This window comes from Schistocerca americana, chromosome 2 (assembly GCF_021461395.2).
Source record: "Schistocerca americana isolate TAMUIC-IGC-003095 chromosome 2, iqSchAmer2.1, whole genome shotgun sequence".
NCBI lineage: Eukaryota > Metazoa > Arthropoda > Insecta > Orthoptera > Acrididae > Schistocerca > Schistocerca americana.
Genome location: NC_060120.1, coordinates 489,054,985 through 489,081,929, shown reverse-complemented (window position 1 = coordinate 489,081,929; position 26,945 = coordinate 489,054,985). Strand labels below are relative to the sequence as shown.

At 43.4% G+C, this 26,945-nt stretch overlaps 1 protein-coding gene across 1 annotated transcript in view; it reads left to right on the top strand.

Annotated features, from left to right (window-relative positions):
* Window positions 1-26,945, top strand: part of LOC124594116 (E3 ubiquitin-protein ligase lubel) — a 468,996-nt gene that overhangs the window by 230,681 nt on the left and 211,370 nt on the right. The window contains exons 4-6 of the mRNA XM_047132473.1: window positions 14,013-14,164; window positions 19,284-19,427; window positions 21,539-21,647. Coding sequence (XP_046988429.1) covers window positions 14,013-14,164; window positions 19,284-19,427; window positions 21,539-21,647 — 405 coding nt within the window. The remainder of the gene's footprint in view (window positions 1-14,012; window positions 14,165-19,283; window positions 19,428-21,538; window positions 21,648-26,945) is intronic.

The window sequence follows — 26,945 nt, the reverse complement described above, 5'->3', positions numbered from 1 at the left end:
ACATAGTTTAATTCTTAATTTCTTTGCGTGTTTTTGGTACTTGCATTGTTTAATTCATAAATTTCGGGCGTATTATAGTATTTGAGAGTTGTAGCATCGCGTTTTAGTACCTGAATAGTGTAAAATCGCGTAGTCTCCTTCCACCGCCGAGCAGTGTGTCAGCAGTGCGCAAGTAGCAGCATTACTGCATTTACTAGGCAATCTTGTATTTTAATAACCGTTTAAATCTTGTGTCGAATTGTTTGTGCTCTCTGTAGATTAGTTCAGACGTTCTTTGCACAACAGTTTTTACCATGGATAGCGACTGCAACTGCTGTGTTCGGATGCAGGCTGAGTTGGCATCCCTTTGCTCCCAGCTTCAGGCAGTGTTGGCTTCGGTCACACAGCTTGGGGCTGTTGCCAATGGGCATTACTGTGGGGGTCCGGATGGGGGTTTGTCGGGGACGGCCAGATCGTCCCACGCATCCCCCAATCGCACTACGACTGTGGCTGCCCGGGATACTGCCCACATTGAGGCTGATCCCTCACCAGTGGTAGAGTGGGAGGTCGTCTCGAGGCGTGGCAGGGGGCGAAAGACATTCCGGAGGGCTGAACGGAAGGCCTGTCCAGTTTGTCTGACGAACCGGTTTCAGGCTCTGTCTCCGGCTGATACTGATCTTCGGCCGGACATGGCTGCTTGTCCTGTTCCAGAGGTTGCCCCTCAGTCTGCAAGATCCGGGCGGTCGCAGAAGGTGGGCTTACTGGTAGTTGGGAGCTCCAACGTCAGGTGCGTAATGGGGCCCCTTAGGGATATGGCAGCAAGAGAGGGGAAGAAAACCAATGTGCACTCCGCGTGCATACCGGGGGAAGTCATCCCAGATGTGGAAAGGGTCCTTCCGGATGCCATGAAGGGTACAGGGTGCACCCAACTGCAGGTGGTCGCTCATGTCGGCGCCAATGATGTGTGTCGCTATGGATCGGAGGAAATCCTCTCTGGCTTCCGGCGGCTATCTGATCTGGTGAAGACTGCCAGTCTCGCTAGCGCGATGAAAGCAGAGCTCACCATCTGCAGCATCGTCGACAGGACTGACTGCGGACCTTTGGTACAGAGCCAAGTGGAGGGCCTGAATCAGAGGCTGAGACGGTTCTGCGACCGTGTGGGCTGCAGATTCCTCTATTTGCGCCATAGGGTGGTGGGGTTTCGGGTTCCGCTGGATAGGTCAGGAGTCCACTAACGCAGCAAGCGGCTACACGGGTAGCAGGGGTTGTGTGGCGTGGACTGGGCGGTTTTTTAGGTTATATGGCCTCGGGCAAGTACAGAAAGGGCAACAGCCTCAAAGGGTGTGGGGCAATGTCAGGACATGCAGCGACCAAGCAGCAATCGGTATTGTAATTGTAAACTGTCGAAACTGCATTGGTAAAGTACCAGAACTTCAAGCGCTGATAGAAAGCACCGAAGCTGAAATCGTTATAGGTACAGAAAGCTGGCTGAAGCCAGAGATAAATTCTGCCGACATTTTTACAAAGGCACAGACGGTGTTTAGAAAGGATAGATTGCATGCAACCGGTGGTGGCGTGTTTGTCGCTATTAGTAGTAGTTTATCCTGTAGTGAAGTAGAAGTGGATAGTTCCTGTGAATTATTATGGGTGGAGGTTACACTCAACAACCGAGCTAGGTTAATAATTGGCTCCTTTTACCGACCTCCCGACTCAGCAGTATTAGTGGCAGAACAACTGAGAGAAAATTTGGAATACATTTCACATAAATTTTCTCAGCATGTTGTAGTCTTAGGTGGAGATTTCAATTTACCAGATATTGACTGGGACACTCAGATGTTTAGGACGGGTGGTAGGGACAGAGCATCGAGTCACATTATACTGAGTGCACTATCCGAAATTTACCTCGAGCAATTAAACAGAGAACCGGTTCGTGGAGATAACATCTTGGACCTACTGATAACAAACAGACCCGAACTTTTCGACTCTTTAAGTGCAGGACAGGAAGGTTTATCTGTTTAGCAAGAAGAATAGAAGGCAGATTTGAGACTACCTAACAGATCAAAACGAAAATTTCTGTTCCGACACTGACAATGTTGAGTGTTTATGGAAAAAGTTCAAGGCAATCGTAAAATGCGTTTTAGACAGCTACGTGCCGAATAAAACTGTGAGGGACGGGAAAAACCCACCGTGGTACAACAACAAAGTTATGAAACTACTGCGAAAGCAAAGAGAGCTTCACTCCAAGTTTAAACGCAGCCAAAACCTCTCAGACAAAGAGAAGCTAAACGATGTCAAAGTTAGCGTAAGGAGGGCTATGCGTGAAGCGTTCAGTGAATTCGAAAGTAAAATTCTATGTACCGACTTGACAGAAAATCCTAGGAAGTTCTGGTCTTATGTTAAATCAGTAAGTGGCTCGAAACAGCATATCCAGACACTCCGGGATGATGATGGCATTGAAACAGAGGATGACACGCGTAAAGCTGAAATATTAAACACCTTTTTCCAAAGCTGTTTCACAGAGGAAGACCGCAATGCAGCTCCTTCTCTAAATCCTCGCACAAACGAAAAAATGGCTGACATCGAAATAAGTGTCCAAGGAATAGAAAAATAGAAAAGCAACTGGAATCACTCAACAGAGGAAAGTCCACTGGACCTGAGGGGATACCAATTCGATCCTACACAGAGTACGCGAAAGAACTTGCCCCCCTTCTAACAGCCGTGTACCGCAAGTCTCTAGAGGAACGGAAGGTTCCAAATGATTGGAAAAGAGCACAGGTAGTCCCAGTCTTCAAGAAGGGTCGTCGAGTAGATGCGCAAAACTATAGACCTATATCTCTGACATCGATCTGTTGTAGAATTTTAGAACATGTTTTTTGCTCGAGTATCATGTCGTTTTTGGAAACCCAGAATCTACTCTGTAGGAATCAACGTGGATTCCGGAAACAGCGATCGTGTGAGACCCAACTCGCTTTATTTGTTCATGAGACCCAGAAAATATTAGATACAGGCTCTCAGGTAGATGCTATTTTCCTTGACATCCGGAAGGCGTTCGATACAGTTCCGCGCTGTCGGCTGATAAACAAAGTAAGAGCCTACGGAATATCAGACCAGCTGTGTGGCTGGATTTCAGAGTTTTTAGCAAACAGAACACAGCATGTTGCTATCAATGGAGAGACGTCTACATACGTTAAAGTAACCTTTGGCGTTCCACAGGGGAGTGTTATGGGACCATTGCTTTTCACAATATATATAAATGACCTAGTAGATAGTGTCGGAAGTTCCATGCGGCTTTTCGCGGATGATGATGTAGTATACAGAGAAGTTGCAGCATTAGAAAATTGTAGCGAAATGTAGGAAGATCTGCAGCGGTTAGGCACTTGGTGCAGGGAGTGGAAACTGACCCTTAACATAGACAAATGTAATCTATTGCGAATACATAGAAAGAAGGATCCTTTATTGTATGATTATATGATAGCGGAACAAACACCGGTAGCAGTTACTTCTGTAAAATATCTGGGAGTATGCGTGCGGAACGATTTGAAGTGGAATGATCATATAAAATTAATTGTTGGTAAGGCGGGTACCAGGTTGAGATTCATTGGGAGAGTCCTTAGAAAATGTAGTCCATCAACAAAGGAGGTGGCTTACAAAACACTCGTTCGATTTATACTTGAGTATTGCTCATCAGTGTGGGATCCGTACCAGATCGGGTTGACGGAGGAGATAGAGAAGATCCAAAGAAGAGCGGCGCGTCTCGTCACAGGATTATTTGGTAACCGTGATAGCGTTACGGAGATGTTTAGCAAACTCAAGTGGCAGACTCTGCAAGAGAGGCGCTCTGCATCGCGGTGTAGCTTGCTCGCCAGCTTTCGAGAGGGTGCGTTTCTGGATGAGGTATCGAATATATTGCTTCTCCCTACTTATACCTCCCGAGGAGATCACGAATGTAAAATTAGAGAGATTCGAGTGCGCACGGAGGCTTTCAGACAGTCGTTCTTCCCGCGAACCATACGCGTCTGGAACAGAAAAGAGAGGTAATGACAGTGGCACGTAAAGTGCCCTCCGCCACACACCGGTGGGTGGTTTGCGGAGTATAAATGTAGATGTAGATGTAGATGTAGAGACGGGCGGGAGTCTCTTAAATCGCCGGCACGTGTCTGCCGCCGGCATCTCGGTAAATCTGGAGGCGCGTGGGCGCCGCTGTCCTCATGCCTCACTTCCCGGCAAAGACGGCGGGCTCTCCAGTTGCAAAAGCTACTGTAGTCGAGATGGTCTACGAAGGTTTATCGATTTCCGGCACACTGGGATAATATCGAGACAGCAACTTGTGTGAAGCAGTTTAATGTAGAAAACAGCCAGAGTTGCAACTTTTGCAGTTTCCTAAACCAGACTGGTCTAAGACGGTCCCTGACAGCTCGCAGCGCTGTTGTCAGCTTTCAACTACGAAACGCTAGCGGCTGCAGGCGGAAACAGTAGCAGTCTACAGAGCACTGACAACATGGAAGCGTTGTCAATTATTGGTTGAGGTAGTCCAGCGAAGCTACCGCGCCCAGCCCACTGCAACTAACAAGGATCAATTTATAGCAGTTATATCCCTGGAATTCCACTTTCACGAAATGTTCTATCTGACACACAAACAATTCAAATCAGATTTGCATCACCTCCATATCTCATAATGTGTGTGGGCTTAGCTTAGGTCGAGGAGCAATCGAAGATCAAGCTTTATGAAACTCAAAAAGAACTAAGAAATAAAAACGAAATATTAAACAAGATAAAGGAAAGTTGCGCTTCGGACATTCTGAAGCACAACATTCAATAGCGGTTTGCTCCACCTGTGCATTACACACACTCTTGTATGAATATGACCACCGGCTATATTCGACGACAACGTGCATTAAGCACTCACAGATGGGAGGTGGCAGCAGTAGTATGAGAGAGTATGTTATGTCAGGCAGGACGCGGAAGACAGTACAGTCGTTGTTGTTATGTGGAAACGAAGTGATTTATCTCACGTTCAAAAGGGCAGGATCATTGGCTTTCGAGCCAAGGGCGGAAGCATGAAATGGTTAAGATTGTAAACTGTTCGCGTACCGCCGTGGTTAAAGTATACCGTAGATGGCAAAACTGCCCTATCAAAAACCTGCGCCGAGGCAACTGTGGTGCATCAAGGGCTATACATGTCAGGTTCAAGTGGTTCAAATGGCTCTGAGCACTATGGTACTTAACTTCTGAGGTCATCAGTCCCCTAGACTTAGAACTACTTAAACCTAACCAACCTAAAGACATCACACACATCCATGCCCGAGGCAGAACTCGAACCTGCGGCTGTAGCGTCGCGCGGTTCCAGACTGTAGCGCCTAGAACCGCTCGGCCACTCCGGCCGGCTATAGATGATTATGATGAACTACAGCTGCAGAGAGGTGCACGGGCGAATTGAGATGAAACTGTTGAGCAAGTGATCGCACAGATGAAGCAAGGACCCACCAACAGTGTCTCCTCAAGGATCGTCCAGTGAACGTCCCAGGGCATGGGCCTCCGTAGCAGACATGCATCAGTGCTGACTGCTGTTCACCGGCGACGAAGGCTGGAATTTGTACACCAGTATCGCAACTGGACGCCCACTGTGTGGCGTCAGGTGGCCTCTTCAGATGAATTACGTTTTATGCTCCATCGGGCAGATGGTTGTCGTCTACAGCGTGAAACGTCTGAAAGCAAACACCCTGCAGCAATCGTCGGCTGGTCCAGGCCAGAGCGCATTCTCCGAGTAATGTCTAGAAAACACAATGGATCAACACCAATATGTATCTATACCTGGGGACCATGTCCACCTCAACACGAAATTTGTTTCTCCTCAGCACAATTGCATCTACCTATAGGACAATGCAACGTGTCACACAGCTCGCGGTGTATATGCGTGGTTCGAAGAGAACCAGGATGAGTTGACCATATTTCCGTGGCCACCAAAGTCACGGGAGGTAAACCCAGCTTTATTGGACTGTTTGCGCCCTGGATCCTCAACCGAGAAACCTAGCGCATCTGGCCTCGGCACTGGAGTCGACAAGGCTCCACATCCTTGTTGCTCCCTTCCAGAACTACACTGACTCTCTTCCTGTGCGTCTGGCGGTTTTCCGGGCTGCCAAAGGTTCTTATTCAGGTTTTTGTCAGGTAGTCACATTAACGTGACCGATAGTATAACATGCTTGGGTACTGTTTGCAGTACTGTCCACAAGATTTTCTACATACTGCTCCTCCTACTGTTCAACGGCGGCCCACTTGAGATCATGCTACACGTGAAGAGGCTACCAGCCACAACGCACTGACAGTTTCAACTGGTCCCAGACATGCTCAATTGGATCCATATCAGCAGGTACCGACTGCAAATTTCGTTCAGTTGATCCATACCTCCTGCCTCCTTTCCACCTGGAAAGTGTTCACGTGCTGACCACGGCATACTAGTGCGTTTCGTCTTGAAACACGAACTTGTCTCCGAAATTTTGACTGTAATGTCACATAACACTGAATGACAAAAAAAGTGAGGCGCCTAGAAAACATAGTCGGATCCCAACTTCTCTGTGAGATGTAGAAGAACCACCAGACTGCATTAGTCTTGTTAGAGTTGATTCTTGTTACCAGGCCTGTCAGGGTGTATAAGGGGGTGCGAACAGCATCAGATATAGAGTGATGACTTTAAAGGGAACGAAGACGTGTTCTCGTATGACACGACGTTATTAGCAAGTAACAGAGTTTGAAAGGGGCGTCATTGTGGATCTCCATTTGGTAGACTGGTCGAATAGAGCAGTATCCAGATTTGTTGGGCATTATAATGTGAAAGTTCCCAGCTTTGAACTGCATGACAGCGTCAGGGTAATGTTCAGACCGACCATGTCTGATCACCACAATGGAGAATCGCTGTATTGTGCATCAAGCACATCGTAATCCCTTCAAATATGCGCCTGCCGTCCGAGAACTAGTAATGGACTCCCTACAACATTCTGTGTCATCCCGCACCATTGGTTGAAGACTAGCAGCAGGCGGACTGAAAAGTTACAGTCCCATGCATAGGCACAACACCCATGCATATGCCCAACCCAAGAACGTAACACAACGACTGCGTTTGGAGTAGTACCGCGACCGGGAAGCTTGGACTGCTGATGAATAGCACAGTGTTGTGTTCAGCGATGAATCGTGGTTCTGCACCATCCCCCTGGAGACTGTCACTTGCAAGTATGGCAGCGACCTGGGAAGGAGTCCCTTTCTTCTAATGGTTTGAAGCAGTGGTCGTCAAACATTTTTGCTGAAGAGCTAATACTGACATCGCGGGGCGGCACCGTAGGCCGCATATTTACCAATATTATTACCAATTGATAACCTACAAAAATTAGTGTTACGAGCCCCTCAACAGACTGTCCATACGAAGAGCGTTCAATAAATTATGCAACACTTTTTTTTTCTGAACGCAGGTTGATTTTATTCAGTATTTAATACACCATTCTTTCAATATAATCTCCGTTCAGTGCTACGCCCTTACGCCATCTTACTGGGCATACCAATGTGTTCGCATGGTATCATTCAAGTGGTCGACGTCGGATCCGAGATCCAGGCTGTAGGGTGGATGAGGAAAAACAGCCCAAAGAATTTTCGTAAGATCGTCTCGGGTGCACAAACTTGTGTGACGCTTTGCCTTGTCACGGAGAAGAAGTTCGTTCGTATTTTTGTGGCGACGAACACGCTGAAGTCGTTTCTTCATTTTTCTGTGGTTACCACAATGCACTTCAAACTTGATAGTTGTACCATGGGGGAAGACATCAAGCAGAATAACCCCTTCAGAGTCTCAGAATACCGTCGCCATGACTTAACCGCCTGATGATGTGGTTTTGAACTTTTTCTTCGAACTATTGGTGACGTGGCGTCACTTCGTAGTTGCCGTTTAATTTCCGGTTCGAAGTGATGAATCAGTGTTTCATCGCCTGTGACGATGTTCGACAAAAATGGTCACGATCTGCCTTGTAACGCGCAAGCAATTCCGCTCAGGTGATCCTTCGCTGCTCTTTATAGTCTTCTGTTGGGCGGCGAGGAATCCAGCGAGCACACACCTCTGAGTATCCCAACTGGTGGACAAGTGTGTCAGCACTACCAACAGAAACGTTCAGCTGTGCAGCGATGTGTTTATAATTCGAATGAGAGTGTCCGCACGACCCGACATTGCAGGAGTCGCAACTGTGTGCGACCGGTTTGCACACGAGGGGTCGGACAGGTTTGAGCGACCTTGTTGTGATGATGACAAAAGCCTCGCCAAACGACTCACCGTGCATTTGTTCACTGCCAGGTCTCCATAAACATACTGTAGGTGCCTGTGAATACCTGCGATCCTCTGGTTTTCCGCCAAAAGAAACTCTATGAAAGCTGTCTGCTTGGAACGCACCTCCGTTACAGACGCCATTTTGAAGACTACGTATAGTGCAGCAACCTATCGAAACTTCATGAAACTGCAGGGGCTGAAGCGAGAATATTCCACGGTGTCCCACAACAAAATCCGCATGTTTCACCCGAAAGTAGACGTGAATTAATGTGTTGTACTACTTATAGTAAGGGCGCGATAAGTTGCCCGCTGACCCCCAAGTACTGATTGTTAGAAGTCTGCACCATTCGGGCCACTTCGTATCAACTGTTCTCTGTTCCACATTGCTGCCACACTCACAGACCCCAAATTTGTCACACTGTAATTGCCTACGAAGTGTTGTTGTGTCGTCTGTGTCAGCGGATGATACTTTTGTCTAAATGCACTATGCAGTATGAAGCACGATCACAAATGTTTACTAAATATTTTGAAAAATAATTTTCTCTTCTGCTCTTAGCGTTGTATTACAACAGTCTTAATGTAATTTCATATTCTGTGCTATAAATATGTACAGCATTTGAAGATGACCGTCTCTATAATGCGCATTCACGAATTCATGTTAGTTCCATTTGAAATTTACGTGATAGTAACTGATTGGTACGAGATACACGCACTCTTGTGTTGTCAGCGCTGCAAGAGTAGTGAACATTCACCCTCTCACATCCTACTGTGCGGCTGGTCCTGGCGGAGGTTCGATTCCTTCCTCGGGCATGGATGTGTGTGTTTGTCGTTAGGATAATTTAGGTTAAGTAGTGTGTAAGCTTAGGGACTGATGACCTTAGCAGTTAAGTCCCATAAGATTTCACGCACACACACACACACACACACACACATCCTATAACCCTTCTGCCTATTTTGCGTAGCTCTCTGACCAATTTACCAACGCTGATTAAAATCAAGCACATCTAAGAACTTTGCTGTCTATGTAGCACACCTCCGGAAAAAAACGCAACACCCAAAAGCATTGTGTTTTGTAGCGCCAGGGTATAATATGTGCATACCAAGGGGCTGCAGAGTTATTGATTCATTTGTCACGGTCATCAACGCCTAGAGGGTATTCAAATGGTCCATCTGTGGAACATTTCGGCACCTGTAGACCAGGTTCTGGACGTCAGCGTAGGACGGGCGCACTTGAAGATCGACGCATTGTGAAAGCGCCGGTGGCCGACCGAACATCATCCAGGAGAGGAATGTTGCTCCGTTGTCTTCAGAGATGAGAGTGGGGTTCTGTTAGAGATGGACTTACACGTATAAGTTGTAGACTTGCTGAGCCGCCTTCACCCACGACACACACGTCCCACCCGAGGCTTGATGGTGTGTGTGGTGTGCGTGTGTGTGGGTGGGGGGGGGGGGAGAGGAAGCAGGGTGAAGGGGCATTAGTTACAACTTCCAGTCTCATTTTCTGTTTTTGCAAGGTCAAGTAACTAGGTCCCGCTACATTATACCATCATGCTACCTCCATTTCTTCGGCAGGAAGGTGACAATGCACGTCTACTTGCGACTGCTGCGACGCAACGAGCTGGTCGTGGTGTACAACAACTGCCTTGGCCAGCAGAATCACCAAACAACTCGCAAGTTGAACCTGTATAGAACGTGATGAATCAGGAACTTAATCATTTTCGAGGGCTTGCAAGAATCTTTGCCGAAAAGAAACAAAAAGCGCAACATGTTTGAGACAATCTATCGCAGGATGCCATTGGCCACCTGTATGATCGTTTGAATGAGAGAATACACGCCTGCTTTGCTGCCAGATTGGGGTACGCTGTGTATTCATGTGACTATTTGGGCACATTTCACTGTTACATGGGTGTTTTGTTTGATCTGAAATTATCATATACTGCTACAACGATGAAGTATCTGATACGTCGCTTGTCATTAAAATGACGTTGTTCTTGAGGGTGTGGCCGCGCGGGGTAGCCGCGCTGTCTGAGGCGCCTTGCCACGGCTCGCGCGGCTGCCTCCATCGGAGGTTCGAGTCCTCCCTTGGGCATGGATGTGTGTGTCATCCTTAGCGTAAATTAGTTCAAGTTAGATTAAGTAGTGTGTAAGCAGTGACCTCAGCAGTTTGGTCCTATAGAACTTATCACAAATTTCCAATTTTTTTTTCCCTTGAGGGTGCTTCATTTTTTTCTGGCAGTGTATTTTTGGATGTTACTGAGCAGGAGAACTACACTCATAAGTTGAATAAGGTCCTCCCGAATACATCGATTCCATATTAGCGTGACAGTCTTGGGAAACCGGGCTAACGCGAGTAGCGATATCGTGGACTGATAAACTACTGTTTTGACGGACCGCTATCTTGCGGAATTCTGTCACGTGCTGGTAGACGTTTCTCTTACCTTCACGAGGTGTAATGCGATCTTTCCATAAACGACATTCAAATGCGATTTCATTATGAGAAACTTGAGACGTAATCTTTTCTTATCTACAGCATGTAGATAGTGTTTTATTTTTTATTCTTTTTTGTCGTTAAGCTGAGAGTCTAATCCCTCGCACGTGCAACCATTTCATACCACACTGACGTTTGTTGCATTCCGTTTGTATGGCGTTGGTGGTTAAAATTATTAAGACTTGAGTTAACCAGACACACATGTTCAGAAGGTATTTTTTTATTCATACGAAATTTTTCGATTTTAATTCCATCCAGAAAACTGCTGGTTGTTTCCCGGGAAATTTGAGGGAGTGGCCACGAAGCAGCAGCCGACATTAAAGGCGGGACGCGTTAGGCGATATGGGCTGAGCAAAGTGGTTGCCGCCCTTGGTTGCTGTTAAGTGGTCATAAAGTCCTCTGGCGGCCTTCGATCCGTTTCCATCCCGTACACCTCTTCGCTTCACTCGTTTATATCCGCGGCGCTGCACGTTTTATGTTGCGAAACGTGCTCTGTTCGAAGATCACTTTTGTAAACCAGAAAACTGTGCATGGCGTATCTACATCTACATCTCAATTTTGCAAGCCACTGTAAAGTGCAAGCCAGAGGGTACATCCTACCAATGTTATCGACCTTCGTTTCTACGAAGAGGATTCAATAAGTAATACAACACAATTCTTTCTGAAAGCAGGTTGGTTTTATTCAGGATTTTAATACACCATATTGTTCCTCACTCCTTTTGCTACAAAACTCTGCTTTTCGACGCAATTCCCGTTCAATGCGACGGCCTTACACCACCTTACTGGGAGGGACTTTACGTCCGCATGGTACCGTTCTACTGGTCGAGTTGGAGCCAACGAAATGTAATATCGTGTGGATAGGGTCTCCCGTCGCGTAGACCGGTCGCCTGGTGCAAGTCATTTTAGTTGACACCATCGAACTGTAGGGTGGATGAGGAACAACAGTCCAACGAAGTTTTGTGAAGTTGTGTGTGAGGTCTGGCGTTGTCATAGAGAAGGTGAATTCGTTCGCTTTTTTGTGGCAATGAATACGTTGAAGTCGCTTCTTCATCTTCCTGAAGGTAGCACAGTATACACTTCAGAGTTGATCGTTGCACCGCGAGGGAGAACATCAAACAGAATAACCCCTTCAGAGCCACAGGAGACGGTTGCCATGACTTTACCGGCTGAGGGTGTGGCTTTGAACTTTTTCTTCGGAGGAGAGCTGGTGTGGCGCTCCATGAATTACCGGTTCGATTGCAGTTCGAAGTCATGAAGTAATGAATTCATATGTCACCGTCTGTGACGATGTTCCACAAAAATTGTCAAGTATCACCCTCTAAAGTGCAAACAAGCCCACACAGATGGACCTTCGATGCTCTTTACGGTATTCTGTTAGGCGCGAGGAGCCCAGCAGGTACACACTTCTGAGAGCCACAATTGGTGGACGAGCGTGTCAGCAATACCAACAGAGACGTCAAGTTGAGCAGCGAAGTGTTTGATTGTGATCCATCGATCACGCATGTTTAAATTCAAGTTTTCTGGAAGCTGTGGTCGTGTGCAGTAATAGCATGCAAACGTCTCGTAGACCGGCACTACAGAATCCTGCAAACGAATGCCGCAAGTGAGCGTACAGAGACTGCATACACGGTACGTACCTCAAGTAAAATAGTTTAACGCAGAACAGTCAGTCAGAATAAGTATTTTTACAGACACGGGCTTATGTGGATAATTCTATAAAGAATTCAAAATGTCTCCAACATAGATCACCCTAATTGCTAATATTTTCGGAGAGTAAATTTGATACCTTGCAGACGTGATTGAAATGACCAGAAACACTGCATCAAGATAATAATTTGCTAGTTGGATGTTCTGCGGACCATTTGTAAGACATGCAGTACTGAAGTGGAATGAATAAGTTTACAGCCTGTTAAATTAATTCATGGTTAGGCACACGTACATGTTGACTTTTATACATATAGACTTCTGTACGTATTTAGCTTTGCTACCTGTCATGTACTTTATATAATTTGACAAATGGTCAAAGGTTTTGGTTCAAATGGTTCAAATGGTTCTGAGCACTATGGGACTTCTGAGGTCATTAGTCCCCTAGAACTTAGAACTACTGAAACCTAACTAACCTAAGGACATCACAAACATCCATGCCCGAGGCAGGATTCGAGCCTGCGACCGTAGCAGCAGCGCGGTTCCAGTCTGAAGCGCCTAGAACCGCTCGGCCACCCTGGCCGGCTAAAGGTTTTGGAAACCGTACAATTCACCTCATTGTTAGCTAAAACCAATTGTAGTAGGGAGTCTACTACTACTGTAATTACGCAGGCCTTTATTACTTCAGATAATGAGTAGATTGTTTGCAACAAACTTCATGAGAAAATTTATATTTAGTGCGGTGCTGCAATTGTAATACCCAACTTCCCTTATAAAATCTTTTTAGGTGTTTTTTGTATTGACAATTTTCTTTCTTAAATGTTGTTTACCTTTTAATACATATTTATAAGACATTAGTGAATGAAAACCTACACTGAACCACTCGTCTTTTTCTCACCAAGACTTGGCAGTGCATGAAGCAGAAAAATGGCTGACCGTGGTTGCTCACGAACAAGCTATTGAAAGCGACAAAATACAGACGCGCGCAACTAACACGAGGAAAAGAAAAAGGAAGGCGCAGTCCAGCAGCTTGGTTGGGACGTCTTCCTGCGTCACCAACATCCTCCCCTTCTTGCACACTCAGATCGTCTCTCCGCTGGTCTCTACCCAACAATCTTCAAAAGAATTTTCTCGATAGCAACTTGGTTACATTCAACGCGAATATAATAGGGAAAACAGAGAAAATATTTTAGGGTCATGAGAAAATAATATATAATAGAAGATAAAGCGTTATTGATTATAATTTTACCATGGTTTGCGGCCACGGTCATGTAATACTTTTTAAATGAAACTATCGTCATTTCATGCATTATATAACAAAATTTAATATATTTCGACAGTGACATCGTTACTGAAGAGTGATAATGCACAACACAGTGGTACTTGAAAATGGACAAAGGCCTAGACCTTGACTGTATTGAAGAATAAGCTACCTACACAGTCAAATGGCGGAGCTTTCATTTGAAAGCATTACTGATTAACTTGTAAACACAAAAAAACGTAGCCGAATAGCTATCTGCTGTTGTACCCTATTTAGCGTATCCATAGCGATGCGACGAGCGAGGAGTGGCTGATTGTGCTTTTTTTCTTGTGTTTGTGCAGGAGAGGGCAAGCGAGGAGACGGTCGCCACTGCGACCTGTGCGGCTGTTCGGAACCCACGGTGCGCTGCGAGCAGTGCTCCAGCCAGGTGTTCTGCTACAGCTGCGACGACATGTACCACAGGCACCCCAAGCGACAGACCCACCACAGGAAGGTACGTCTGCTGGCTATCCACCCTGCTGACCAAGTTCTTATCTTGGAACGTATCGTGTGAACACAGTGACAGGCCACAATCGTGTATGCTAAGTCAAGGTGAAAACTGCAAGACATGGTAACAAAACACTGTACTTTTACGGAAAAAAGGCCCAAGCGACACAAACCACCGCTTGGTGCTCCAAGCTAAAAGGGATTTCTTACACAGGACGAGTCACAGTTAGTAGCGGCCCTTGAGGCGCCAGGCTAAGAGGGGTGCTAGGGGCGTCCAAGTGCAAGATTTATGTACAGTGCGTATCACAATTAGTAGCGAAAACTGACACTGGTAAAAGTGTACGAGAGAAAAGAAGGAGGGACGGGGGAGAGAGGGGGGAGGAGGGGCAGGCGAGGGCGACAAATGATAAGACGCTTGTGTGGATAAATGTTTTCGAACCCAACCTGAATGGATCCCATTCCTGTAGGACCTTTCCGCTAAGCCTGTAAAAGACCCATCCCACTGCCGAGTCCCTTAACTTCTTCATTTGACTCAAGAAGACACTGAAGAGCCAAAGAAACTGGTACACCTGCCTAATATAGAGTACGGCCCCCGCGAGCAAGCAGAAGTGCCGTAACACGAAATGGCATATAGTCGAGTAATGTCTGAAGTAGTGCTGGAGGTAACTGACGCCACGAATACTGCAGGGCTGTCCATAAATCGGTAAGAGTACTAGAGCGTGGAGATCTCTTCCGAACAGCACGTTGCAAGGCATCCCATATGTGCTCAATAATGTTCATGTCTGGGGAGTTTGGCGGCCAACGGAAGTGTTTAAACTCAGAAGAGTGTTCCTTGAGCCATTCTGTAGTAATTCTGGACGTGTGGGGTTCCTGCCAGAATTGCCCAAGTCAGTCGGAATGCGCGATGCGCGTGAAGGGATGCAGTTGATCAGACAGAAAACTTATGTGCGTGTCACCTGTCAGACTCGTTTCTAGACATATCAGGGGCCCATATCACTACAACTGCACGCGCCCCACACCATTACGGAGCCTCCACTAGAAAGAGAAGAGAGGACGGGATAGATCAAGGAAGAGTGCTGAGATGGAAATGGGGAGAGAGATGGAGGGAGGATGAGATGGACTGGGAGAGCGGTCAGGAGGAGATGGATAGGAACTACAGGAGGAAAGGATGCACAAAGAGAAGTAGGAGGATAATATGGAAAGAGAAAGGGAGAAGGAGGTGGAGGACAACGAGATGGAGGAAGACTGCAATGTAAAAAGGGGAGGGAGGTGGAGGAAATGGACAGAGAGGGAGGTAGGAGGAAGTGTGTGCAATGTATGTTCGTTGGCACACTTCGGCGAAGTAATGGGTAACAGGCCAGTTGTTACATGAATACATCGTTACTTGCAATTACTCTTCTCTCCTGGCAAAACCTGAATTTAATCTCACATGGTCTTAGGTTAGAGAGTGCACTTCCAATTCACTTACAGAAGTTCGAGACATATTCGGGTCGAGCTTTTTTATGTTCTTGTTTTCACACTTCGGTTTACGTTAGCCAAACTATGTGAAACAATTCACTTCTGATTTGGCAATAATTTCAGATTTATATTGCGAGAACTGTGACGATTTTTGTCGTAGCACAGTTTGTTCACTTCGTGCCTCTTGTTTTGTTTGTGCGCAATGAGTGTTGCAACCTAATCAACAATTCCTCCCTTTCCGTTAGTTCTTTCTGTGTGTGTGTGTGTGTGTGTGTGTGTGTGTGTGTGTGTGTGTGTGTGTGTATGTGTAGTAAGCAGCTGAGAAGAATGCCTGTGAGGGATGAGGCACAAAGGAAGACACAGTCTCTCTCCTCGTTCCTCTCCACCTCACATCTGCATGTTGTCTGTTACTAGTTATCCGCTAACTACACTACTGGCCATTAAAATTGGTACATCATGAAGAAATGCAGATGATAAACGGGTATTCATTGGACAAATATATTATACTGGAACTGACATGTGATTACATTTTCAAGCAATTTGGGTGCATAGATCCTGAAAATCAGTACCCAGAGCAACCACCTCTGTCCGTAATAAAGGCCTTGATACGCCAGGGCATTGAGTCAAACAGAGCTTGGATGGCGTGTACAGGTACAGCTGCCCATGCAGCTTCAACACGATACCACAGTTCATCAAAAGTAGTGACTCGCGTATTGTGACGAGCCAGTTGCTCGGCCACCATTGACCAGACGTTTTCAATTGGTGAGTGATCTGGAGAATGTGCTGGCCAGGGCAGCAGTCGAACATTTTCAGTATCCAGAAAGGCCCGTACAGGACCTGCAACATGCGGTTGTCCATTATCCTGCTGAAATGTAGGATTTCGCAGGGATCGAATGAAGGGTAGAGCCAAGGGTCGTAACACATCTGAAATGTAACGTCCACTGTTCAAAGTACCGACAATGCGAACAAGAGGTGACCGAGACGTGTAACCAATGGCACCCCATACCATCACGCTGGGTGATACACCAGTATGGCGATGACGAATACACGCTTCCAATGGGCGTTCACCGCGATGTCGCCAAACACGGATGCGACCATCATGATGCTGTAAACAGAACCTGGATTCATCCGAAAAAATGACGTTTTGCCATTCGTCCACCCTGGTTCGTCGTTGAGTACACCATCGCAGGCGCTCCTGTCTGTGATGCAACGTCAAGGGTAACCTCAGTCCATGGTCTCCGAGCAGACAGTCCATGCTGCGGCAAACGTCGTCTAACTGCTCGTGCAGATGGTTGTTGTCGTGCAAACGTCCCCATGTGTTGACTGAGGGATCGAGACGTGGCTGCACGATCCGTTACAGCCATGCGGATAAGATGTCTGTCATCTCGACTGCTAGTGATACGAGGCCGTTGGTATCCAGCACGGCGTTCCGTATTACCCTCCTGAACCCACCGATGCCATATTTTGCTAACAGTCATTGGATCTCGACCAACGCGAGCAGCAATGTCGCGATACGATAAACCGCAATGGCGATAGGCTACAATCCGACCTTTATCAAAGTCGGAAACGTGATGGTACGCGTTTCTCCTCCTTACACGAGGCATCGCAACAACGTTTCACCAGGCAACGCCGGTCAACTGGTGTTTGTGTATGAGAAATCGGTTGGAAACGTTCCTCATGTCAGCACGTAGTAGGTGTCACCACCGGCGCCAACCTTGTGTGAATGCTCTGAAAGCTAATGATTTGCTTATCACAGCATCTTCTTCCTGTCGGTTAAATTTCGCGTCTGTAGCACGTCATGTTCGTGGTATAGCAATTTTAATGGCCAGTAGTGTATTTCCTTAGCAGTAGACTACAGTAGACTTGTTGTGTTAAGATGCTCGCTGTTAATGGCCTTTCTGTTTCTTTTATTTTCTTATATTCAGCAACAGTGAGAAAAGGGATAAGACTAATAAAACATGCAAGTTGACATCACGACCACAATGTGAGCAACAAATAGATAAAAAAACGCATGTAGTAGTTATTGCATACACCGCAATAGTATTAATAAATAACTGATGTAGCATATGCACACAATATGACTGTTTAATGCACACTGCCCAGCATAAAAAACAGAAGCATTCAGAAGGAGATAAGGAAACAAAACGTATCTTCACAGTTGAGAATCATGTGAAGCTATTTCAGAGATTACAATATTGAATCAGATTTCCGAACAACTTGCCAATATGAGTCCACTGATCAGTATGTCGATGCACCGCATCTGGCCTAAATGCTTGCTATGATTTCGTTTGGAAGAGTTTCATAAAGCCATTGTATGTCCTCCTGAGGCAAGCTGGTCCACAACTGTTATAACTGGTCCTTGGACACTGGTACTGAAACAGAGTTGATGTCCAAGCTTGTTCCACGTATTGGGGACAGATCTGTGGATCCTGATTGCTACTGGGAGTACCTCAACATCACGCAGATTCTGTCGCATAAGAGGTAACACGTAAGGACGCTTGGTGTTTGTCGTAGTTTTGTGTCTTCAGACTTCGCTCAATCACTACCAACCATTGACCTGTAGCAATACCCGATGGCTCTCCGCAACATGGCACCAGGAGTGACAATGCTGTGCCTCTCCAAAACGTTAGAAGAATTGGACCTCTCCTCAGGTCACCACCACGCTCACGGACAGTGGTAATCCATGGCAGTGCAGAAAACAGATTCATGACGTACACAATTCAATGCAGTTCATCAACGCACCATGCTTCCTTATCATGGCACGTCCCCAAACGCAGCTGTTTGTGTTGTGGTGTTAACAGCAGCCTATACATGACACAGTAATTCCCCAGTCTGGCTGCTGACAGTCTCTGACCAATGCTGTGAGATGGCAGGGAGACCATTACATGTTCTCGGATGGTAGGCACAGATGTGAAAGGTTAACAATGTGCCTTGGGCACAATATCGCTACCCTCCATTGTGACAGTCAGTCATGGTCGACTGGAACTTTGATGACGAGTTTGCCTGTCCTCACGTTCCCATACAGCTCAACATTGCACCAGCATCACATCCGAATGCCCTACAACTCTGGTTTTTTCACTATTCGGCCGACTGCACAATGATGCCTCTTCCAAACTGTTTCCTGTGCTGATAACACTGTCTCACGCGAGTTCATGGTATCTCCATGTCCTTCAGTGATCTCTCAACGTCGGCTGCTGTTCACGCCCGTATATACCCTAGCTGGTAACAAAACTAAGGATGAAGAACATTGTGGTGGCCATTATAACTCTCCAGGGAATTATAGCTATACTGATTTACATTCCCCTGAATGGTGTGCATGTGTATGAAGCTACGGTGACAGCTGGACATGTCTTTGAATCTATTCGGTGTTGATATCATTGTACACTTTTTAAGATAAAGTGTACTATTCAGCCCAGAGCAAGCCACATTGCACGCTCTGACTCACAGCTGCATTCCTGTTGTATACATTCTCATATAGTATGGACAGTGTAACAGTGTGTGTGTGCGTGTGTGTGTGTGTGTGTGTGTGTGTGTGTGTGTGTGTGTGTGTGTGTTTTATTTTGCAAACATAAGGTGTGTCAGGCTAAAGAGTGGGATTAGGGAGAGGATGACATAATTGTATCTGTAAATGTACTGTGTAATAAGGAGCCTATGTTGGTGGTCCACAGCCGCTGGACCTGAACCGCTTCAACACGTTCCGGCCGCCGCTGCCCCCTAAGGGAGAACACAGCGCCGCCCCCGTGCCGCCCCCACGTCGCAACAAGCGCCCAGGCAGTCGTACCAGCTCACCGTTGCCACATGCAGTGCACCAGGTAAGCAGCCAGTGCTGCGCCCTCAGCTAGGACACTGCCTTCCCTTTGGTACCGCCTCTCTGCCTCAAACGAGCTGAACACCTACCATCAAAAAACAGCTTTCACTTTTAAAGACAACAGCATTTCTTTAACGTAGAATCTGTCATCACACTGCATTTGGCTCGTGCCTAGAAACGTGAACTATTTACCATAAACATACCAGTTACTTTTTAAGCTTCGTCTTGCATCTGACTACACATGTTCCACAGTATATATCATAAGAAATGAGGTATATGCAGGAAATTCTGAATATCATACAAATCATATTGCTGCTCTTTAGAAACCTGTATGTAAACTGCACTACATATCATACATTGCTGTTATTTGCATAGGTTAGCATGATAAAATGGTTGTGATTACTGTTAATGGCACACACATGTATACAATATTTTGACAAGATCTGCATAATTAAAAAATCGTGATAAATTATTTAATTGCTTACTACATTGTAGGATAAATGTCGAAAGGTTCACTGCTTTCTGAAATATTCAATATATTTAAATTGGTATAACTTATGAATAAAAATAATTTTACAGTTTCAAATTTTATTCAAATTGCTGTGTTCTCCTTCAAGGCTGGAAATAAATAACTGGTGAAAACATCCCTTTTCCATTTAAATTAGAAACTGGTTATAGGGTAACTATTACTGAATATAATTTATTAAATGATTATTACTTGTTGATTTCTCTGTAGAAGGACATAGAGCCAATATTCATCCCCATACAACGATGTGTTTTCTCTGGCACCATAACATTTGAATATTTCCTAGTTTCCCTTCTTTTTCAGCGATACAAAACTTCATATAAATTTATATAACATTTAAAAACAAAAAGTGCATAATTCTATGAGAGAGATTTTTTGTTTAGAACTGTTTGGTGTATTTCTGTGGTATGTAACGTTTCAATTCCTATAGTCTTGTGTAACTTACGTTTTTTTCACTTTAGGAATAGAGATGACGATTTCATAATAGTATTTCAGCCCAGATATTTAATGTAACTTACTGCCATAATTAAACGTCAGATATGACACTGTGTTCATTGTATCAACACTGCCCTTTTGTCCCCATAGCTAAGTAAGATATAAAATCACTAATATGAAAACATACAAGTCTCATTAACCACAAGGGTTATCTATAAGAACAGATATCTTTCGAGTAACATTATATCATAGTATATTGGAGGTAAACTTTTTGTCAGTGAAGAAAGTTTTATTGTTGAAATCTTATTAGTGTTGACATTTGGTTTGATTTTTAAATAAGTAACATATTGTAAATTTAAAGCAAAGGTATATGGCAATGAAATGTTGTAAAGTTATAAGATGTATGTAAATACTCCAGAATATTATGTATACATTTTATTTTCTGATAAAAATATGTTATTTCTGTTGTAATACAGTCATATGTTATTATTCTTGTAAAAAAACGTTCACAATATATTTTTTATGAAAAGTTGTGCCTTTGTTCATTCACTGAAAACCACACCTCACATATATGTATTTTATGTAATGTCTCATATCTATGTTAGAAAAAATATATGTTTATTCCAAGTAACTGGAAAATACAGTGAGTAAATATCTGATTACTAATTATCTATTTAAAACCCTCTTCACAAACTGAAAAATATGATCTTATTTGTCTGGTCTCCTCTAAATCATAGTAAGGGAGCAGTTGATATCGCCAGGTAGTGATGTGACTGATGGACCACCATGCAGACAGAAGAATATTTAACCTTTCATGAAAACAGATGGATTCATACATAGCTGAATGAAAATATAATGTTCAAATGAGAAGTATAATATGAAAATTTAGATTAATATACCTGTAGCACTGGAACCACAGATCAAAATTTGTGTAAGCTGTATAATTATGTGATTTGCTAGGAATCATGTATACATAATTTGCATGCCAATTTATAATACTAGTGCAAATTATTCTCCACTGATCATCATTAAATCTGCCAGGAAATAATTCTGGCATTTGTTTCTTTAGCATGGTGATCCCATGTTACGGTGTGACTGAGATATTCAACTCGTTTTGTACTTGGATACACTGTTTTTTATCTTGTTTAAATTAGGGCCCACCATTGCCAAAGAAGGAATTTTCTATCAAGGATAAAATGGGAAGCCTAAGGAGGATAATGAGTACTCGACCTCTTCCTGAAACGCCAAACAACAAAGTTCAATGTAAGAGCACTTATTACAGTGGTAAGACGTATGTTGTAAGGAAGATATGTTTAAAGTAATTACAATTTTTGCTTGAGATTGCTCCACTATACAGCTACAGGAACAAAAATACTAACATTTTGAATCAAATTATTTTCAGCATACTGTAATTTTTATTAATATAGTGTGTGAGTGAATACTAATGATTCAGTTCTAAAAGAAGTAGTTCAAGAAGTTTCAAGATTTAGTTTGTTTTTCTGAGTTGTGTAAATGTGATATTCTTGCAATTTGTATTTTTATTTGAAACTATTGATAAATGGTGTTACTTATGACTAGATAGATGAAAAGAAGGTACTTGAGAAATACTGGTAAGCAAAATAGACCTTCCCTCAGTAATTATTTCAGCAACAATAAAAGAATACATATATGTGGAGATGTATCTCTTTGGCATGGAATCACACACACACACGCACACACACACATACACACACACACACACACACACACACACACACACACACACACACACACACACACACACACATAGATACCTAAGCTTGTGTCAGCAGGGGAAAGGGAGAACTAAAACTAAAATGATAGTAATAGCAGGAAAAGACGCCACAACCATAAATGTGTATAGTTATACTTTAATCAAAATTAGTGACGCACTTTAGGTTGCTATAAAGGTTTTTATATGTGTCTAACAGAACTAAGGACTGCTTCAAGAAAGACACTAACCAGTACCTTTTTCTGTTGGTCCTACTGCTTCTGGATGGTTCTTATTAGTCTGTATAAATAAATAATATACAACAGACAACTAGTTCATTTGAATAAATACATATTTTAGCAATTTGAACATTCTGATACTTTCAGCAGTGGTCAATACTGATTGAACCGACAGTATATGATGCAGAGTGATACACACTGGTCTACATAATGAGTTTCAGCATCAGTAGATCTTAACATTTTGTCAGGATTCCAAATGAAGGGTATCTGCTAAATACAACTTCAGCTTCATAATGGTCTTCCTTTTCTTAACTGTGTGAAAATTTTACAGCTTGTGTATACTAGATTTGTGATGAAAATGATATAGACAGCTGGCCTGTTCCCTTTCAAGCAGTGGATGACAAAAAAGACCTATGAAATACTAAGTGACAGTCAATTCAAAATATCTTTGCTCTTGTCTTTTCAGATTGCTTTGATTTTCGTTTTATTTATCTTCGTTAATCAAATATCTGTTTAATACTTCACTGCAATAGCTCCAAACCTTGAAAATACTGTATTACCACTATTATAACACAGTTGAGATAATGAATCTCATTGTTGATGTATAAGGTTGTGACCAACATCATATCATTCATACAATTATTTTGAATGTTATAGGTTGATAACATGATATAACTTCTGAGTCAATTACTTGAGTCAGAACGCATTACCCTGTGTAGTGACACATAGTAGCTGCAAGTATGGTCAAATTTAGTTTCCATATTCTGAGGGTGTTTATTCTCTTGTAACATTTTAACTATTGGTACATTTTAAATATTCAAAATCCTTTTTAGTGGTAACTAATACATTTCAACTGTCTGTTTTGATACCTATTATTCCACTAAGGGTTTTACATTTCCAAAGAACATATTTTAGAGTTCCATACGAAATTTGTCAAGCACAGTGTTTCCTAGTTGGACATAATAACATTGCTTGTCTCATGCAGCTTCTTAAAGAAGTCTACATGAACAAATATAAATTACGATATATTTAAGACAGAACATCTTAAATTTGATAGTGTATTCCTTCAGTATTTGTTTCAGAATAAATACTGCAATTACTCTAAAATTGGTTCGTAAAATATCATAACGTTCTTCTGAGCTAGTTTTTCTTACGAATTATAGATCAGTTAACTTACTGGTAAAAAGTAGACAAACATGTGGCATTCATTATTAGGCATCATTCCAGGATTTAAATTCTTATTCAGTCATCCATCGGTTATCTGCAGTTTCCCTAAATTACTTCTCATAATTACCAGAATGGTTCCTTTCAGAAAGCTACAGCCAATGTCCTTCTGAACTTGGTGGTGGTGGTGCATGATAAATGTGTATATGACATCTAGTAGTAATTTCAACGAAATAAATTGGCGTATGTTAAAAATTCTGCTTACTCACAGTTATATTATTTGACAGTTGCTCGCCATTAGTTACAGATATTATCAAGGCTTCAGTTAATACAGTTACCAGGGTGTCAAAATATGATAAAAAAGTTTTACCAAATACACAAATTTCTTTATACTGATTCGACAGGAGATCCTTAGCATAAACGGTATAGCCGAAAACACTTAGTGAATTGTAATGGCAAGAATCAGTATGCTCTGCATACCAATGCAGTAATCAGAACATCTATAGTGTAGCACGATGTACATCTGTTTGGAGCAATCTCCACAACGTTATTAGAATGCTCTAGAGCTATATGGCCCAGCTGATCCATCCATACAATTTTAATAGTGTGAAGGATCAGTGAAAAATGAAACAAACCACGCGAAAAATTGGGGAAAATCATTTCACTATCTCAGAACAACACTGTTCCTCCACCACAAACCCTTCTGAAAACCTATGCAATGACTTATTGTGTGGACCTCAAGCACAAGGACCTCAAATCATGTGATCCTCGCTGAGGGATTACTATCGGGCTCAGTTTACTTTATTGTTTACCACAATGTGGACGCCAACATCACTTAATTACAGTGCCATACTCTGAGGGATTGTCTACATACACAGCAGCCAACACATGCTGAAGTTCCTTGGTGTCTTTCATGTCTAAAACAGGAAACAAATCACCCCTCGAGCTTCCATCTTTTCAAGAGAATTATATCATCTTTGATTTGGTAGTCAGTCAGCATTTTTACCATTTAGTAAAATTTTATGACTTGACAAGAGCTTTAGATTCTGTGAACTGTTATCTCGTGTAGAAGATACAATGTGTTGGATAAATTGACATAAGTTTATGGTTTTTATCTTTTCTGCTTGGCAGTTACATGTCGATTACATAGCAACAGGCACTCATAATTGGAAGTAATAAGAGTTTTGATTTTGGTCTTAAGTTGTTTATGATATACATGAATTGTTAGAAGAAATAAATTTGTTATTTTTGCAGTTGATCCTATATAGGAATAAAAAATAGTACCATTTCCCTTACAGAAATGTCTGAAATATCTGCAGATAATTCAAGCCAAAGCAAATATTATTAACTTTTCGTTAGTCTCAAAACACGCAATTCATTAATTCACTCAAACAATGAAGCATAAGAAGCAGGAACAGCCAATTTTTTGAGACAATAGATAGACCACAATTTTAATAAAAAAAATCGCTATTTAGAATAAATGAAGCTCCTCACTTCAGATGTGTTTTCAGTATGCACTGTTTTTTGCCCGTCAGACTTTAAAAATGAAGAAGCCAGGTTAGTCTTCATGTTACTGTTTACTAATGAATTATGGAATAATTCCAAGGGTAGTGTTTTTAGAAGCGTATTTTAAGAATTCTGTTTGCAGCTACTTCTGTAACATCATACAGATGATCTATATAAGTATTTAGTATTTTGACAAATGCTTCACAAAACTCAGACATATATATTTGCTGTGAAATTCGTGGATATACATAAATTCTCAACAGGCCGGAATGTACTGAATGTCTTATGGGTAATGTGGAAGATTTTAAGACTGACTTAAAACAAATTTCTCTTTGGCAACTCCTCGTACTCCATTAAAGCGTATCTTCAGAAAAACTATTAAAATCTATTTTTGATTTTATTTTTTTATTAACATTAGTGCTGTAATACAATAATATTTCGTAAAATATAATCATTTCATTACATTGTACTTAAATACAGTGTAGATACTTGTCAACTTTCGTTTGTAACCACGGAAGACCACTAGTTTAATACAATGTGAAAGGAACGCACTCTGAAACGTGAGCACCAAAACACTGCAGAGGCACTTGAGTGCTGCATTTGAGCTGAGTGTGAATAAACAGTGTTTTTTGCAGCAGAGTGATTCCCAAATGTGCGAACTTTAAAACTAAAAGAGAGTCCGTAGGCACTAAGAAAACTAAGAACATCCGTGAACGGTCATGAATGTAGGAATTGGTGACATTTTTAAATGAAAACAGTGATAAAGTTTGAAGTTGTATTTAGCAAACCTCCATTTGGCAAGAGCAGTACTGACGTTACAGTTTGACGTACGTAGCTATCACCCGGAAAAGCGAACTGAAGACCTGGTCAAGGCAGCACCGTCGTGTTTACATGAGAGTGACATGGAAAAGGGGCAGTGCAGCGTAGACTCAGGTACCAGCTGCCAGGCGCCACACGTCTGTACGCCAATACCCGACGTAGTCCAACAGTCATTGACCAGCGCCTTTGTATCACGATAGGCCTTGCACACTATAAGTGTCTGATTGCACGTTTCGTCTCAGTAGAGCACCGGCCACATTAATCATGATTCCTTAGTTTCTCCAAAGAATGTAATGAGAGCACTTCTCGGGTTATCAGCCGAATCGTGGCGGCATTGTGTTGTCGCAAAGTTTCGACAAGTTGAGTACTCGTCATCTTGAGGCAACGTTTTGGGTTAATGTCTAGTTGGTTTCTTTACAGCCGTTGGACTGCAGACTCTGCTGAGGGCCCAACAGAATCCATTGGCACGGCAAAGCACCTTTGTTCTGTTGGGCCCTCGACAGAGTCTGCGGTCCAGCGGCCGTAAAGGAACCAACTGGACATCAACCCAACACGTTGCCTCAAGATGACGTAGGCATTTCGTCGAAATGTTGCGATAACACAACGCCACGTCTTGGCTGATAACCCGAGAAGATTTCCTGAATAAAATTCGCTGAGAAAGCTTTCACTCGCTTTCTATAAACCGTAGACCTGCCTGTAGTGGCGCGGCACAGCATCAAAAACAAAGGTACTGTACCGTGCCCGGAGTTCTGAGACTGGGTCATCAAGGAGGCAATAGAAATAACAGTACGTGACGATGTTAGTCGTAAAAGTGGTTTCCAACTGAGCTGAGTATGGGATGCTGCGTTAGCAAGTCAGGAACGCTCTAAAGTGAAATCAGAGGAAGCAGCGGGCGAAATAGGTACACCAAGGCTCGACGCTCGGACTCTTTCCGACCAGCCTCCCCTCCACCCAATCCTCCGCTCTTTGCACCGCCAGGTACGACATCTCTTCCAGAGGCATATGGCTGGCCTACCCGTTGGGCCTTCGGCAAAGGAATCTGCGGTTCAGCGGCTATACATGAACGAAACTGACACTACCCCGACACTTCGCCTGATGATGACG